This window comes from Aphelocoma coerulescens, chromosome 15 (assembly GCF_041296385.1).
Source record: "Aphelocoma coerulescens isolate FSJ_1873_10779 chromosome 15, UR_Acoe_1.0, whole genome shotgun sequence".
Classification (NCBI taxonomy): domain Eukaryota; kingdom Metazoa; phylum Chordata; class Aves; order Passeriformes; family Corvidae; genus Aphelocoma; species Aphelocoma coerulescens.
The window spans coordinates 10,580,691-10,594,141 of NC_091029.1; the positions used below are offsets into that span (position 1 = coordinate 10,580,691).

The 13,451-nt window shown below is 49.7% G+C and overlaps 1 protein-coding gene across 2 annotated transcripts in view; it reads left to right on the top strand.

The window, feature by feature from the left end:
* MSI1 (musashi RNA binding protein 1) overlaps positions 1-13,451 on the top strand; it is a 30,280-nt gene that overhangs the window by 9,630 nt on the left and 7,199 nt on the right. For both annotated transcript variants that reach the window (XM_069030773.1, XM_069030774.1), the window contains exons 7-10: positions 7,860-7,908; positions 9,917-9,999; positions 10,638-10,755; positions 12,370-12,450. In XM_069030773.1, the coding sequence (XP_068886874.1) occupies positions 7,860-7,908; positions 9,917-9,999; positions 10,638-10,755; positions 12,370-12,450 (331 nt within the window). The remainder of the gene's footprint in view (positions 1-7,859; positions 7,909-9,916; positions 10,000-10,637; positions 10,756-12,369; positions 12,451-13,451) is intronic.

Consider the following 13,451-nt stretch of genomic DNA (forward strand, 5'->3'; position numbering starts at 1 on the left):
GTCTTCATCTCTTCAATTTATGGCATCTTTAAGTGAGAGGTGCTAAAGCTTCAGTCGTGATGGTTATCCTCATCTCAGAAAATGTTTTTTCAGACAGACTTTCCAGGTCATTTGGGTCCAGTACTGCTTCTGGAATTGCATTGGGACTGTGTGAAAAGGAACTGTTAAGGATGCCCTTTTAAAGCATTTCTTCAGGGGACTTGCCCTCTGAGGAAAGGGCTTTGTAACTCTGTTCACCCTTCTTCCAAGTGGCTCCACAGCTTTTTAGCACCTGTCAGGAGAAAAATTGCTCCTCTTTCCTCCTGCCTGTCCAGGAAAGGCATGGAAACACTTAGGACCTAGAGAGAAGAGAGCCGAGAGCAGCAAGTCATCCTGTCTTGATTCCTCAAGCTCACGGTGGCAGGGTCCCAGGGGTGATTTGTTAGTCAGTGATTGAGAATCCAGTGGCAAGCTCAGTTTGGATCTTGGCTTCAGGGGGAGATCATGCTTTGCTTCTGAGGACAGGGGAGTCCAGGCTGCTGGATGGCTTTTGCATGAAGGTTTGTAGGTAACCCTCAGGCCACAAGCCTGAGTGTGTCTTAGATTTGCCACCACTTAAGGCCTTTAAATTAGGATAGATGCTTTTGAAAAACACATTTTAGCCCAGACAGAAAGCATGGACATGCTGAAGGAATTACAAGAGGAAGTGCTATGGCCTGCAGAACAGATGAGGTCAAATTAGATTATCATAATGTTCTCTCCAGTTCAAATCCATGAACTGCAGCTCACAAGTCTACCAAGGTGGTTTGTGTCAGGTCAGAAGCAGCACACCTCCTACGTCCATTAGCAGGAAAAAATGGAAGTTTAGTTGGGCTGCAAAGGAAATGGTTTTCTATTTCATTAGACAAAATTCCCAAATCTGATTTTTCCATTTTGGCATTTCTGCTTTTTCTCTTTATTTTTGTTTTGTTTTGTTTTCTTTCTTTGCTGTGTCCAAAACCTTCTCTCAACTTTGTTAAATGGAAGTGGCAAAAGAAGGGTGAAAATGTGTGAAAAAGAAATCCATGAGTATTACTTAGTGATAAAGCAAGAAAGGGAGAGGCTGGTACCCCAGTTCTTCATATCAAAATACTTGATTTTAACAGGCACAAAAGGTGAAGCTTCAAAGAAGATCCCAAATACAGTGTGAGAGTCTCTGCTTCAAAGAAGAATCACTTTGGGTTTTTTTTCCTGTCCAAAACTCTGACTAAAATATATGGGCTGCTGTTTTCCTGAGAAAGAAAATACAAAGTTTTTTTTTTAGTACAGGGAGAGAGACTGAGAAGTGACCTCAAGCTGGCTGTGGTTTGTCAGGTGCAGCCGCAAGGACTTTGAACATAGTGGGATCTCTAGGAAACACTTCTCTGGTTCCAAAACTTGAATCTCTCTGAGATGCAAGCTCAGGCCATGCACATGCTTTCTAAAGGAGATTATTTTTTCAACTGTAGGACAGAAGTCCTGGAAAGACTTTCATTCACAGTATGTGTAGCCAAGTAGTTTGGCTTAAGTTGGATGGCGTTGAAGATCTTTAGACAGCACAAGGAATTACTTCAACAGCTTCTCTAGATTCAGGCTACCACCCTCACTGAAACCTGCAACACAAAGAGAGGAGGAAGGTGTCTTGCACCTACCACCTCAGGCACAGCTAGTCCTCTGTCTAGTTCAACATGTATGAAAATGCCAGAGGAGCTCAAGTTGCAGCTTTCTCCTTTTCTACTTTGACCTGTGGGAAAATGTTGCTCTGTATTGTTTTTGGGGAGGAAAAGGGATTGTCCATCAGAGTAATTTCTTTGGACTGTTGGGTCTCTGATCTTGTAAGAAAGGTTATTTGTGTCAAATCAAAACTGAAAAAAACTCCGATCATCTTTCTAATGCAAGAGTTGGTCTGATGAAGTTTTGTGGTAGAGAAAGTCATATAAATTGCAAGGTAGGAGGAGGCTTAGAACAAATAGTATTTTTCTCATGGAGCATATATAAACTGTGAAATCTTTGCCACAGGATGTTGTTGCTAAAATTTACATAAGCTCCAAAATGTTTGGGCAAATTCATGGAAGGTCTTTTAACATACACAGACACCCCTTTGAATTCAGAAAATCTCCAAATCACAAATAGCTTGGAAGGGGATGTGGTGTTCTGGGATCTACGGTAATATTCTTGCCTTATCTTTATGTTCTTCCAAAGTTGTCTGTTGTTGGTTGATATCTTGGGAGGTTTTGGGTAAAGCAGAGCTCTGCTCTAACTTAGTGCAGCCAATCTTTTGCTTGTCATCAGGAGAGAAGCTGATCTTTACAGAAATTGGAAGTGCAGAGGTCCTGGAAGAAATGGGGGCCTGCACCCAAATCAGGTGTTTGAACTCATGGTTTTGTTGTATGCTTTTGCATTTGGTGAAGCAGCAGTGCAGGAAATACATTCACAATTGCGTCTTTGCATGACTCACTAATCAGTTGCAGCACCAAGGGTGCTTGGAAAGTGCTTAAAACCAGTCTACATCTCTCGATGGGCCTGAGGTAATTGTGTGTGGATGAGTTGGTCATGAAAGCTTGGCCTCTCTGTGAGGCAGCTCTTGCCCAGAGATTTCCTCTCTAAAAATACCCTGGAAGCAAACAAGAAAAATGATCTAAGGTCTGAGGGGGGTTCTGACCTTTGGGCTGCCATCTAATACTACATCCAAATTCTGGACCCTTTGCCTGAGAGGTCCTGAGATCTCATTGGGGTGATGGCAGTTACTGTTCCAATGAGAGAAAATCACAGTATCTGAGGTGCTGGATCTTATGAGGGTTTGTAGGTCTATTACAAATGCGTATTCATGTACTCCTGCCAGAAAAATGGGGTGGTTGATTTGGGTGTATGAAATGAGTTTTCTGTGCTGACTAATGGGAGAACCTTCAGATACTGATGGCAAATGTCTTTCAAGGAAGACTTGTTTCTGTGCATACAGTGGGCATGATTTTCCTCACTTTGGATTGGGAGAATGTTAATTAATTAATCCTTAATCTGCTCCTCTCTGGAAATTTCAGGGATCAAAGCTACTTGTCAATCTGCTATGGATTTCCAAACTGGATTTTAGATTTTCTTCCATAGATCAGAGGGCAATTTATGTAAATTCTCACACTTAACATGGTTGCCATGAACAGATGGGGAGGGGAGGAGAAGGGGAATCTGATCACCTCTCTTGTGGCAGTAGGCAGTTTGGCCTGTGGTAACAGTGCCTCTGGAACAAAGGGTTCTCTGTGCTCTGCATCTGGCAGGCACATAGCAGAAAACACTGTAGCAGTAATGGTCATTCTGGGGTTCATCTGATATTTGCCAGGTGCCTGTGTGAGAGCAGGCAGGAACACCTGGACAGGTTGTTCTGCTCACCTGTGGCATGGAGCAGGCTCTGTCCCCTTGGCCAAGTCTCATTCCCAGAGTTCTGAGAGTGGTCTACAGAGTGGGGTAAGAAGGGTCTTAATGGCACAGGACACCTGCTCCTTGGAGCCAGGCTCTCTGTCCATGCATCCTCCTCCTTGCAACTGGCCTGTCCTGTTGGTGTAGCTGGGAGAACCACACAGGGGTGTTAATGCTATGTGTCTCTTGACAAGATGTCTGAGTGGTTTCTAGATAATTGTTTATATTTTCCGTATGGAACCTGTCTCAACAGTTACTGTTTTTCTGCCTGACTTTACTACAAGTATGTTGCCATGATTCCTTCTAGGACCAGCTCAGCCATGGTTATTTGCAGTTCAGGTGGAAAATGTGCATCTCCACAAACACTTTGAATATTTACAACTTTCAAAATCTACCCTTGTGAAAGTGCATCCACCATTTCTGATCAAGCTGTTATTGGAAATTATTAATTTTTAAATCTGCATGAGGATGTCATTGGCTCCCCCATAGCAGATAACAAGGAATGAAACAGGAAAATTGAAAGATATTAGACTGGGATTAAACCCCTGAAAAACCCCAGATATTTTGGCCGAGGCTGGATGGATCATTTACGATTATGGCACCTTTAAGTGAGAGGTGCTAAAGCTTCAGTCGTGATGGTTATCCTCATCTCAGAAAATGTTTTTTCAGACAGACTTTCCAGGTCATTTGGGTCCAGTACTGCTTCTGGAATTGCATTGGGACTGTGTGAAAAGGAACTGTTAAGGATGCCCTTTTAAAGCATTTCTTCAGGGGACTTGCCCTCTGAGGAAAGGGCTTTGTAACTCTGTTCACCCTTCTTCCAAGTGGCTCCACAGCTTTTTAGCACCTGTCAGGAGAAAAATTGCTCCTCTTTCCTCCTGCCTGTCCAGGAAAGGCATGGAAACACTTAGGACCTAGAGAGAAGAGAGCCGAGAGCAGCAAGTCATCCTGTCTTGATTCCTCAAGCTCACGGTGGCAGGGTCCCAGGGGTGATTTGTAGTCAGTGATTGAGAATCCAGTGGCAAGCTCAGTTTGGATCTTGGCTTCAGGGGGAGATCATGCTTTGCTTCTGAGGACAGGGGAGTCCAGGCTGCTGGATGGCTTTTGCATGAAGGTTTGTAGGTAACCCTCAGGCCACAAGCCTGAGTGTGTCTTAGATTTGCCACCACTTAAGGCCTTTAAATTAGGATAGATGCTTTTGAAAAACACATTTTAGCCCAGACAGAAAGCATGTAAATAAAATCACTCCTCTTTTTTTCCTTCTTATCTAGGGGAGGCATAGAAACACTTAGGGTCTAGAGAGGAGAGAGCAGGGAGCACCAAGTCATCCTGTCTCGATTCCTCTAGCTCCAGGTACCAGGTTCCTGGGGGTGATCATTTACAATGGCACTTAGTGACAGGACAAAGGGGAATGGCTTAAAACTGAAAGAGAGTAGATTTAGATTGGATCTTAGGATAAAGTTCTACCCTGTGAAGTTCATGAGGTCGTGCCACAGGTTGCCCAGAGGACCTGTGGCTGCCCCATCCCAGTGTTCAAGGTCAGGTAGGATGGGGCTTGCAGCAACCTGGTGGAAGGTGTCCCTGCACACAGCAGCGGGATTGGAACGATGCGATGAATCCCTCGAGAATGCCGATTTGCCTGTCCTGGGGTGCTGGAGGCCCCCACTGGGTGCCCTCCCGCAGCCCATCACAGGCCGCGGGCACCGAGCGCTGCGGGGCGGCTTTGTGAGCCGCTAATCCGGGCCCCAGCTGCCATGGCGGCCGCGTTGCCATCGCGACGGCCCCGCCGGCGGCCGCCTTTGTTGGGGCCCGGCGCGACCCAGCCGGGAAAGGCCCAACGCGGCAGTGGCGGGTGGGGAGGGAAGGGGGGGGGGCGTGGTGCTTCACCACCACAATAGCTGCCCAGTTATGGCTGGTGGTGGTTGTAGAGTCAGTGCAGGCACAGCTTTGGTGGGTGCTGGATGCGGTCCCTCAGTTTGAGGGTCTGCCCAGGTTGTGTGTGGTATGAGATGTATCCCCTGTAGCAAGAGTTAGGGGGGATCTGGGCCCTGCTTTACCTCACAGGTGTGTGCTGAGACCACCCAACTCAGCTCTCAGGTTGCCTTGAAAGGAGACGTAAAGATGGTCATGTGTAGGTTTTATTGGCAATAAAATACATCAGTTATAGCCATACACAGAGTTGAAGCCCCGGAGTTAAATATATGTATATACACCTATATATATATACACACACACACACACACACACACACATATATATATATATATACACACACACTTACATAGCTGTATAAGATTTAGTTTTGCAGGAAACAGCTGTCAAATACAGTACATGTATTAAAATAAATATGTTTTTGCAAGGCAAGTACATTTTGGGGTGCTGGGTAGACACCTGATCTCAAAGCAGAGCTGTAGGAAAAAGCTCAGAAGAATGAAAGCTACAGCTCTCCTCACAACATGCGGTGTGGTTTGGGATGAAGCAGTTGCAGATATACTGTCTGAGTGCTTGAGTGCTATGGCAGTGCCTGGCCATTGCCTGGGATATTTCTGTGCCATGGGTTTGTGTGGATGTGCACTGGGCTCTGCCACTTGCAGTTGCTCCTGCTTCCCAGGTTCTGCAGAGAGGAGGGCTGGTCTGGCAGATTAAGTCAGCAGTGGTCCTGTGCTCATTGACACTTTTTTTTTCTTGTGCCCATTTCTCCTTGTGATGGGTTTGTGGTCTCCAGCTACGTGAGCTGGGAGTGGCACTGCCTCAGAGTGCCTTTGTCACAGCTTTGTCCCAGTGGGGAGGAGAACAGCTATTTCTCCAGCCTTCTTGTGAACTGGATGGGGGAATGGATCTAAATTTTAAAATGAACAAAACCAGATAATAAAACCTCTTGAACTATTTTTCAACCACATCGGGTTTCCCTCCAGCACATCACAGTTGTGTTGTACCATGAAGGGAGATAGTGCAGATGCAGGAACAAGTGGCAATGGGGAATGACAGTGTGAGGAGCTGCCCTCAGTGCCCATTTCCCTAACTGTGTGTCCTGGGAAGTTGCTGAGGAGTTGCTTCGGGTCTGTGTCCAGGCTTATGTCCCCTGTGGCTCCAGCCTCGATGCTTGGCATGTTTCTCAGGTGTTTGTTTACTTGGCTGAGGAAGGCTGAGCCAGAATGGTAAGCATGTGAGATGAGCGGGAGCCAGGTTGTTTGTTGTCACCTGGAGTGAATGTGTTAGACAAGGCCAAGGGCATCAAATATGATCTCTGTCTGCTTATGATGGTACTGGAAATGGCAGAAAGGCTCCTTCCATCCATCCGTGAGGTGGAGCTGGGTGTCCTGTGTTGTCCTGGGGGGCTGAGGGTAGGACCCTCTCCCTTTCCTGGCTGGGGCTCTGGGCTCTCCATTGGCAAAGCCTGTGGCTGCCTGTGCCAGGGCATGGGCAGTACTCCACCCTCTCCAGTGACTGTTCAGGAGGAGGTAGCAATACAGATACTTCCCTGGGTGAGGCAAGGGAGTAATCCTGTGGAGTTGGGTGTGCAGGGCTTGCTGCTCGGGGAACGGCTGTTCACATGGAGAAGGAGGAGGGCCAGGGCAGCTGCTGGCCGGAGACTGCTGCCACCTCCCCTGAGCACTTGCACGTCCAGTTTCATAATCGGATTAAGGCAGTGGTATTAGAGGAGGGATGGGTCAGTGGGACAGGTTTACACTGGGGCTTACATGGAGGGGATTGAAGTGTATTTTTTAACCCTGCTCGGGCTGACCTGTGGAGCGGATGCGGCTCGGCAAGGCAACACCCGCGGGGAGATGGGGGGAAAAGTGGCACCAGGCGGCGATGTGCCGGGAAGGAGAGCAGCCCCAGGCCGGCTGGGGGATGGGATCCGGCCGCCCCTCCCCCCGGGAAGGCAGCCCCGCTCAGGCCTTGCAGTAAATTTGCTCTAATTACGGCCTCCAGCAGTGGGAAACCTCACTTAGAGGAAAGGCTCCTCTGGGGTGGGGGTGGGGGTGCTTCCCAGCTTTCCCAGGCAGGCTCTGTTGTCTGAGACCTCTGCTTCCCCTGCCGTTGGGAGGCCCCTTATTCCTCTCCCCTCTCCAGCTTTGCTTCTCTGCCCCCCTTTGATTCTCCTCTCCTTTGAGGCCGGGATTTGGGAACAATGCCCTCCCTGCTCCTTGGCCCCCGGCTGGAGCCACAGGCAAACAATCCATGTCTCTTGCTGCCAGGGGCTGGGCTGAGGGGGCTCAGCTTGGCAGCACCTGCCCCGGGCTGGTGGAGGGACCGGGACCATGCTAGTTGTGGTTTGGGGAAGTGCCTGGTGTAGTAGCTTATGTGTGCACACCCTGTTTCCTTCTTGGGGACAGGATTTCTCATCTTGATCCCCTCAGGTTTGGGGAGGCCAGGGAAGCTCTGAACAATTGTGTTGGAGGATGCTCATTGCAGCAGTAATAATCTGACTGCAGCCGTTCTCTTTGCAGGTGGATGATGCTATGCTGATGTTTGACAAGACAACCAACCGACACCGAGGTGAGAGCTGTCTTCTGGCCCTAGGAGAGGTTACTGCAGAGAGTTTGCCTCCTGCCTTGCCTAGGGAGGGGTCTGTATCCCAGCAGCAGGGGATGCGGGTCACAGCTGCTCTTTATCTTGCCTCCAGTCGCCCCATTCTTTTGCATCTGCATCCTTTACCAGTGGCCCTTGCAGCACAGAGAGCTTTTGTCCAGTGCATTTCCTGTGCTGTAAACTTGTCGAGTTGCAGCTATGTGAGACGAGACCCCTCCTCTGTGTGCTCACCTCTGTGGCTCCAGCCCGCAGTGTGTATCTTACCTTGAGTAATGTGAGCTCTGGGAAAGCTGACACGAGAGCCTGAAGAGTGCCTGCTTCTCACCCCTTCCTCGGCCTGGAGCCCACTTATGCTCCCAGGTCACCTTCTCTTACCTGAGTCCTGCTGGTGGAGTCTGGTTACAGGATGGGAGCAAGGCTGTACTATTTGTGCTATCTGGACCCAGCCCATCCGTGGGCATCCGTGCCTTCCTGGTGAGTCCTCAGACCAGCTACCTGGTGGGGTGGCAAGGCTTGACACTTGCATCCAACTTGGAGATTTATTGGCAACAACTTGACCTGCAAACTTAGCTTCAGCCTCTTCCCAGTCAGGGTCAGTAACAGCCCTGTGCTGGCTGCTATCTGGTTGTTTGAAGCACTTCCAAGCACCTCTGCTCCCAGAGCAGTGAGGGAACTCTCCCTTCTGCTCTTGCTACACTCTGTGCCTTTCAGATTTTTGCTTTTTTCTAAAGCCATTAAATCTACTCTGACTGCCAGGCCTTGGCAGTCCGAGGTTGTTGTTCCAGCTTCATCTTGAAAGGGAAGAAGCGTTAACCCCTGTTCCACCATGTGACCCATGGAGGAACCAGTGACTGGAAGGCACCCCCATGGGTGCCTTCCAATCACTGGTCCAATCAGAGCTGTTAGGTGTTTGGGAAGCAGCAGGGAGAGCTGCCAGCCACTGTGTCAACAGTGAGGGGCTCAGCCCAGGGCACAGCAGGCCTGGTGGGGGTCTGCTTTTGACATCAGGGTTTTGCTGTTGAATTCCTGAACTCCTCTGCTTGTGGGTGTTGAGGTGAAGGCTGTGAAACTACCTGGGCACAGACAGATGGTGGAGTTTATTGGGAGGTGTTTCTGGCAGTGTGGAGAAAAGGTGGGGTTCTGGGCAGTGGATTCCCATCTGCTTTTAAATGTTATTTTACAGCGCCACGATATTGGCCAGTTCTGGAAAGCGGAAAGCTCTGCTTAATCCCAGCTTGCTTGCACGGCAAGCTTTAAGATATCCTCCCACCTGCCTCAGTTCTCCAGAAACAGCTGCAGTCAGCTGAGAGGAGTTCAGTCTGCCCACCCGAGATGGGCTTTGCCAAAACTGTCAGCAAAGGGGTTGGTGAGAGAAAGGAGGTGTGAGCGTGGGCCAGGGGCCAGGAACATGCTGTCCTGTCTTACCCTAGATACAAACCTTACTTTGGTGAAACTTTGCAAATCACTGTGCCTATATCTGCCTCGCTGTATGCAGCTGCACTGCTGCTCTGTGCCTGCTCACATGAGGCTTTATGGCCAGTGCCTGCGAGGGAACTGCAGGATGTTCCTGCTGGTGGGGTGTGTTTAGTGAGAGTGGTGATGTCCTGGTAAGCAGCTGTTGGTTTCCCCACCGACTCTTTGTGTGAGCATCTGCCCAGATCTCCCCAGTGTTACCAGCCATGTGGTTTGCCTCACAAATAGCGAAGTTAAAAAAAAAAAACAACCTATTTTTGAGACCAATTGGGTGGGTCAGAGTGGGTGGGAAGTACAGGGGGAGTAGGCAAGGAGAATCTGTAAGAGGACAGTCCTGTTCTTGTGCATAAAAGCAGAATTTGCTGGAGAGGGAAGATGAGTGACAGCTGTTTTCAAAAGGGCTGATTGTACTGTACTTTTCTCCTGCTAGTAAAAGACTGTGAGTAGAGGGTTCAAACTGTGAGAGCTCTGACCTGATCAGGGAGTTTTGCTTTTTCTTTAGGATTTGGGTTTGTCACATTTGAAAGTGAAGACATTGTGGAAAAAGTGTGTGAAATCCATTTCCATGAGATCAACAACAAAATGGTGAGTGTCTGGGGCAGAACCTGGGGGAGCAGGAACAGAGGCGGGGGAGAGAGCAGGGCAGTGGCACAGGGGCCGGGTGTGAGGCACTTGAGTCCTGATGCATTTTCTCTGCTTTGGGGAATCAGATCGAGTATTTTCCCAAAAATCACAGCAGTCAGTCTGGGGAAGAAAGTCACCATATTGAGGTGAACAAGCATAATACTGAGTTCTCAAGGAGGAGAGCTAATTAAACAAGGAATTGTGCTGCGCCTGGAGGTTTAGAAGTTACACAAAACCTCGTGGTGGCCTGGGAGGGGACAGGTTTTACTTTTATTCAGAAATGAGGAAAATAAGGCTTTGAGACCCTGGTGCAGGGTCAGGTAGAACATCAAGGGCAACACTAGGAGGAGAAGAAAAATGTTTGAGCTCCCCATTGCCTGTGGTGGCTGCAGAGCAAGAAGGAAGGCTGGCACCATGCAGGCTGGGGACAGGGATGCCAGGGAAGGGCAGTGGAGCGGGATGACGGAGGTGGCTGGAGCTGGGATGTGCTGTCATGCAGGCAGCCCAGCCTGGTCTGCTTGTGCTCTTTGGCCGTGTCCTGTGACAGCCTGTGATCCAGCCTGTGACAGGCGAGCCTGATCCTTACTTTCTTGTGGCAGGTTGAGTGTAAAAAAGCTCAGCCGAAGGAGGTGATGTCTCCAACGGGCTCTGCACGAGGGCGGTCCCGAGTCATGCCTTACGGGATGGATGCCTTCATGCTGGGGATCGGCATGCTGGGTAAGCCCCCGAACAGCTCTCCCGCGCTCCCCCGCTGCCGGCCGTGCCAGGCAGCAGCTTAGAGGTTTATTCCGGGAGCAGCCCGGTGGGCAAGGGCAGCGCTCCTCGTGCGGGGCCGGCGGCGCTGCGGGGGCGCCGGGACCTGTTCGCGATCGCAACTTGCCCTCTGCTGGCATCTGGAAAAACTGCAAACGTGCCACCGCTGCCGCGACAGCCCGGCCGGTCCTGCGATAGCCGGGCCGGCTGGGCACAGCCCCTGCGGGGCAGTTCTGCCTCTCGGCAGCTCCTCCACGGTCCCGCAGTGCCGTGGCACATGGACAGCAATCCTTTTATATGGAATAGGATGTAACTGCAGAGCTGAGTGTGGAGCAATCTGCACCCAGGCATCTTCCTTCCATACTTCTACAGGCTTGCTGATGAATTAGTTGATTAAAAGAGCCCCTGAGCTTCCACTTGAAACAGTGGTCTGCGTAAATGTCCCCTCTGCCATTTAAAGACTGTTAAAATGCCTTTAAAGTTCTAGTTCAGTGTTGTTTCACCCTGTTCCCTCCCTCTCAGGTACAGCAAATATCTAGTATTGCAGGGAAAGCTATACATTTATCATGGGACTGTCTTGTAAGGAGAAATTGGTGACAAGCAGGCTGGGTATCATGTCTACCAATGCTCCCAAGGCAGAAGCATTCAGATAAAATTAAAAAATGAAAAAAAGAGTCATTTGTAGCCTCATTTTCCAGGTCTACAAAACCTCATGCCTAGATCTGAGAGTCAGCATGATCCTTCCAGTGTGAGTGTTGGTCCTGGCTTCTCTCTCTTCCCACTTTCACTGGAGCTCAGACCCAAGAGTACTGTTTGCTCAGGATCATTGCTGGTGTTGCTGGGCAAGGTGTACTCAGCCTGGCTCTCAGTGCTAAGCCTGCTGAGTAGCAGTTAGTCACTGAACAAAACCCCCAGAAGGGCATTTTTCCACCAATGTTTTCACTTGACTTATTGAAGGAAAATAAATCTCCAGCCTGTGGTTCTGGATTTTGCCTTTTCTAAGCCATGTGGATTTTAAAGCAGCAAGATTCAAACTGAGTCACTGGGAAATCCAGACTCATGTCTTGGGAGATCTCAAATCAAATATTAATCTGTGAGTCAATGCTCTGCATTCTTACAGGCTTGTTCCTATAGGTGGTCAGCTTCCCAGAGAACAGCAGGAGTTGTGCTCCTGCCTGTGCCAGGAAGAAATATTCTTTGTACCTGCATTCACCAGCCCTTCTGGTGCAAAAGTGACTCAGAGCTGTTCAGCCATTCAGATGCCCCCTCCACCCTGATCTCCGGTTTGTGAATCCAGCTGATGTATCAGAAAGCCTTAGTCTGCGGAGCTGTGAGTTTGAGAAGGAAATCTCCACGTCCTTACATGTTTGGAGCAAGGAAAAATTAAAGGCCTGCTAAAACTTTTCTGCAGGCTCGCATGCATTGTGCGCTCTGCCCAGCACTCTCCTGGGGCTTCTGCTGTTACCCCTCTTTCTGCTGTCTAATGCCAAAGGATGGTCATGCTGCTCGTGAGCAGCCAGGTACTGCAGGCACAGACTTTGCCAGCTTGCAGTAACAGAGTCCTTTTCTCTTCCCCAGGTTATCCAGGCTTCCAAGCTGCCACCTACGCGAGTCGAAGTTACACTGGCATTGCACCTGGTTACACTTACCAGTTTCCGGGTGAGTGGAACTCCCTGCTCTGTTTTTTGGTCTGCCTTCAGGTGATGGGAGCCTCTGGCATGATCTATAACCCAGGCTTTGCCCCTTTCACCCTTTCTTCCCCTGTTTGGTCTTTCTTTAAATTGGAGATGGATGTGGAAGGGGGATGGGAGAAGCCCGGAATAGGTGGGAACAGCCTGTCCTTCATTAGGATTATCCTCACACTGCAGTAGCAGGAAAAGCCCAAGGCTGCTCTGACACCATTTCTGCTGGCTTCCTCCATAGGGCTGCTGCTGTGACACAGAAGGGCCCTGCAGCTCTGCCTGTCTCACCGCCTTTGTGTGTGTCTCTCTCTCTTTACCAGAGTTGCCACCACTCTGGAAGTAGAACAGAATGTTAAACCCTATGTGCCAGGGAACTCCTGGGCATGCAAAAGGCAGGGCCTGCAGCACTGCAGTTGTGTTGTGAACAGTGCCTGGACCACTCACCACCTTCACAAAGCATCTGCTTGGCCAGATCCCCTGCAAACTGGGTGGTTTCAAGCTCCCACCCCTGCCATGTGCTCAGAACATGGATTCTGAGATCAATGGCTGGAACCTGCTGTGCCGCAGCTGCTCAGAGCTTTGTGGGGCCTCTCCTCCCTCCCGCTCTCTGCCAGGCCGGGAAATGAGGCAGAGCACATTTAAGGGACACACTGTGCTATTGCTGTTTTCTAGAGATGTGGCAACTCTGAGCATCCCTTCCTTACTCCATCCCTCAGTGTGATGGTTGATATATGAAGTTTTGATATTGGGGCTGGGAATGAGAAGTTTCCCCTTCGCCTGAGGTGAGCCCAGGCTGACTGGCTGAAAGTTGCTGTTGCCTCCTGGCTGTCCGGAAGCTCTCCATGAATCCAGCTGTAGTGGCTTCAAGTCCCTCATTGTAAACCTGTGCCAGGCTGAGTGTGGCACGTACTGAGCACCCACTAGCCTTGCCGCTGACAGGTCAGATTGGCTGGGTCACAGAGTAGCGCTCCAGGGCAG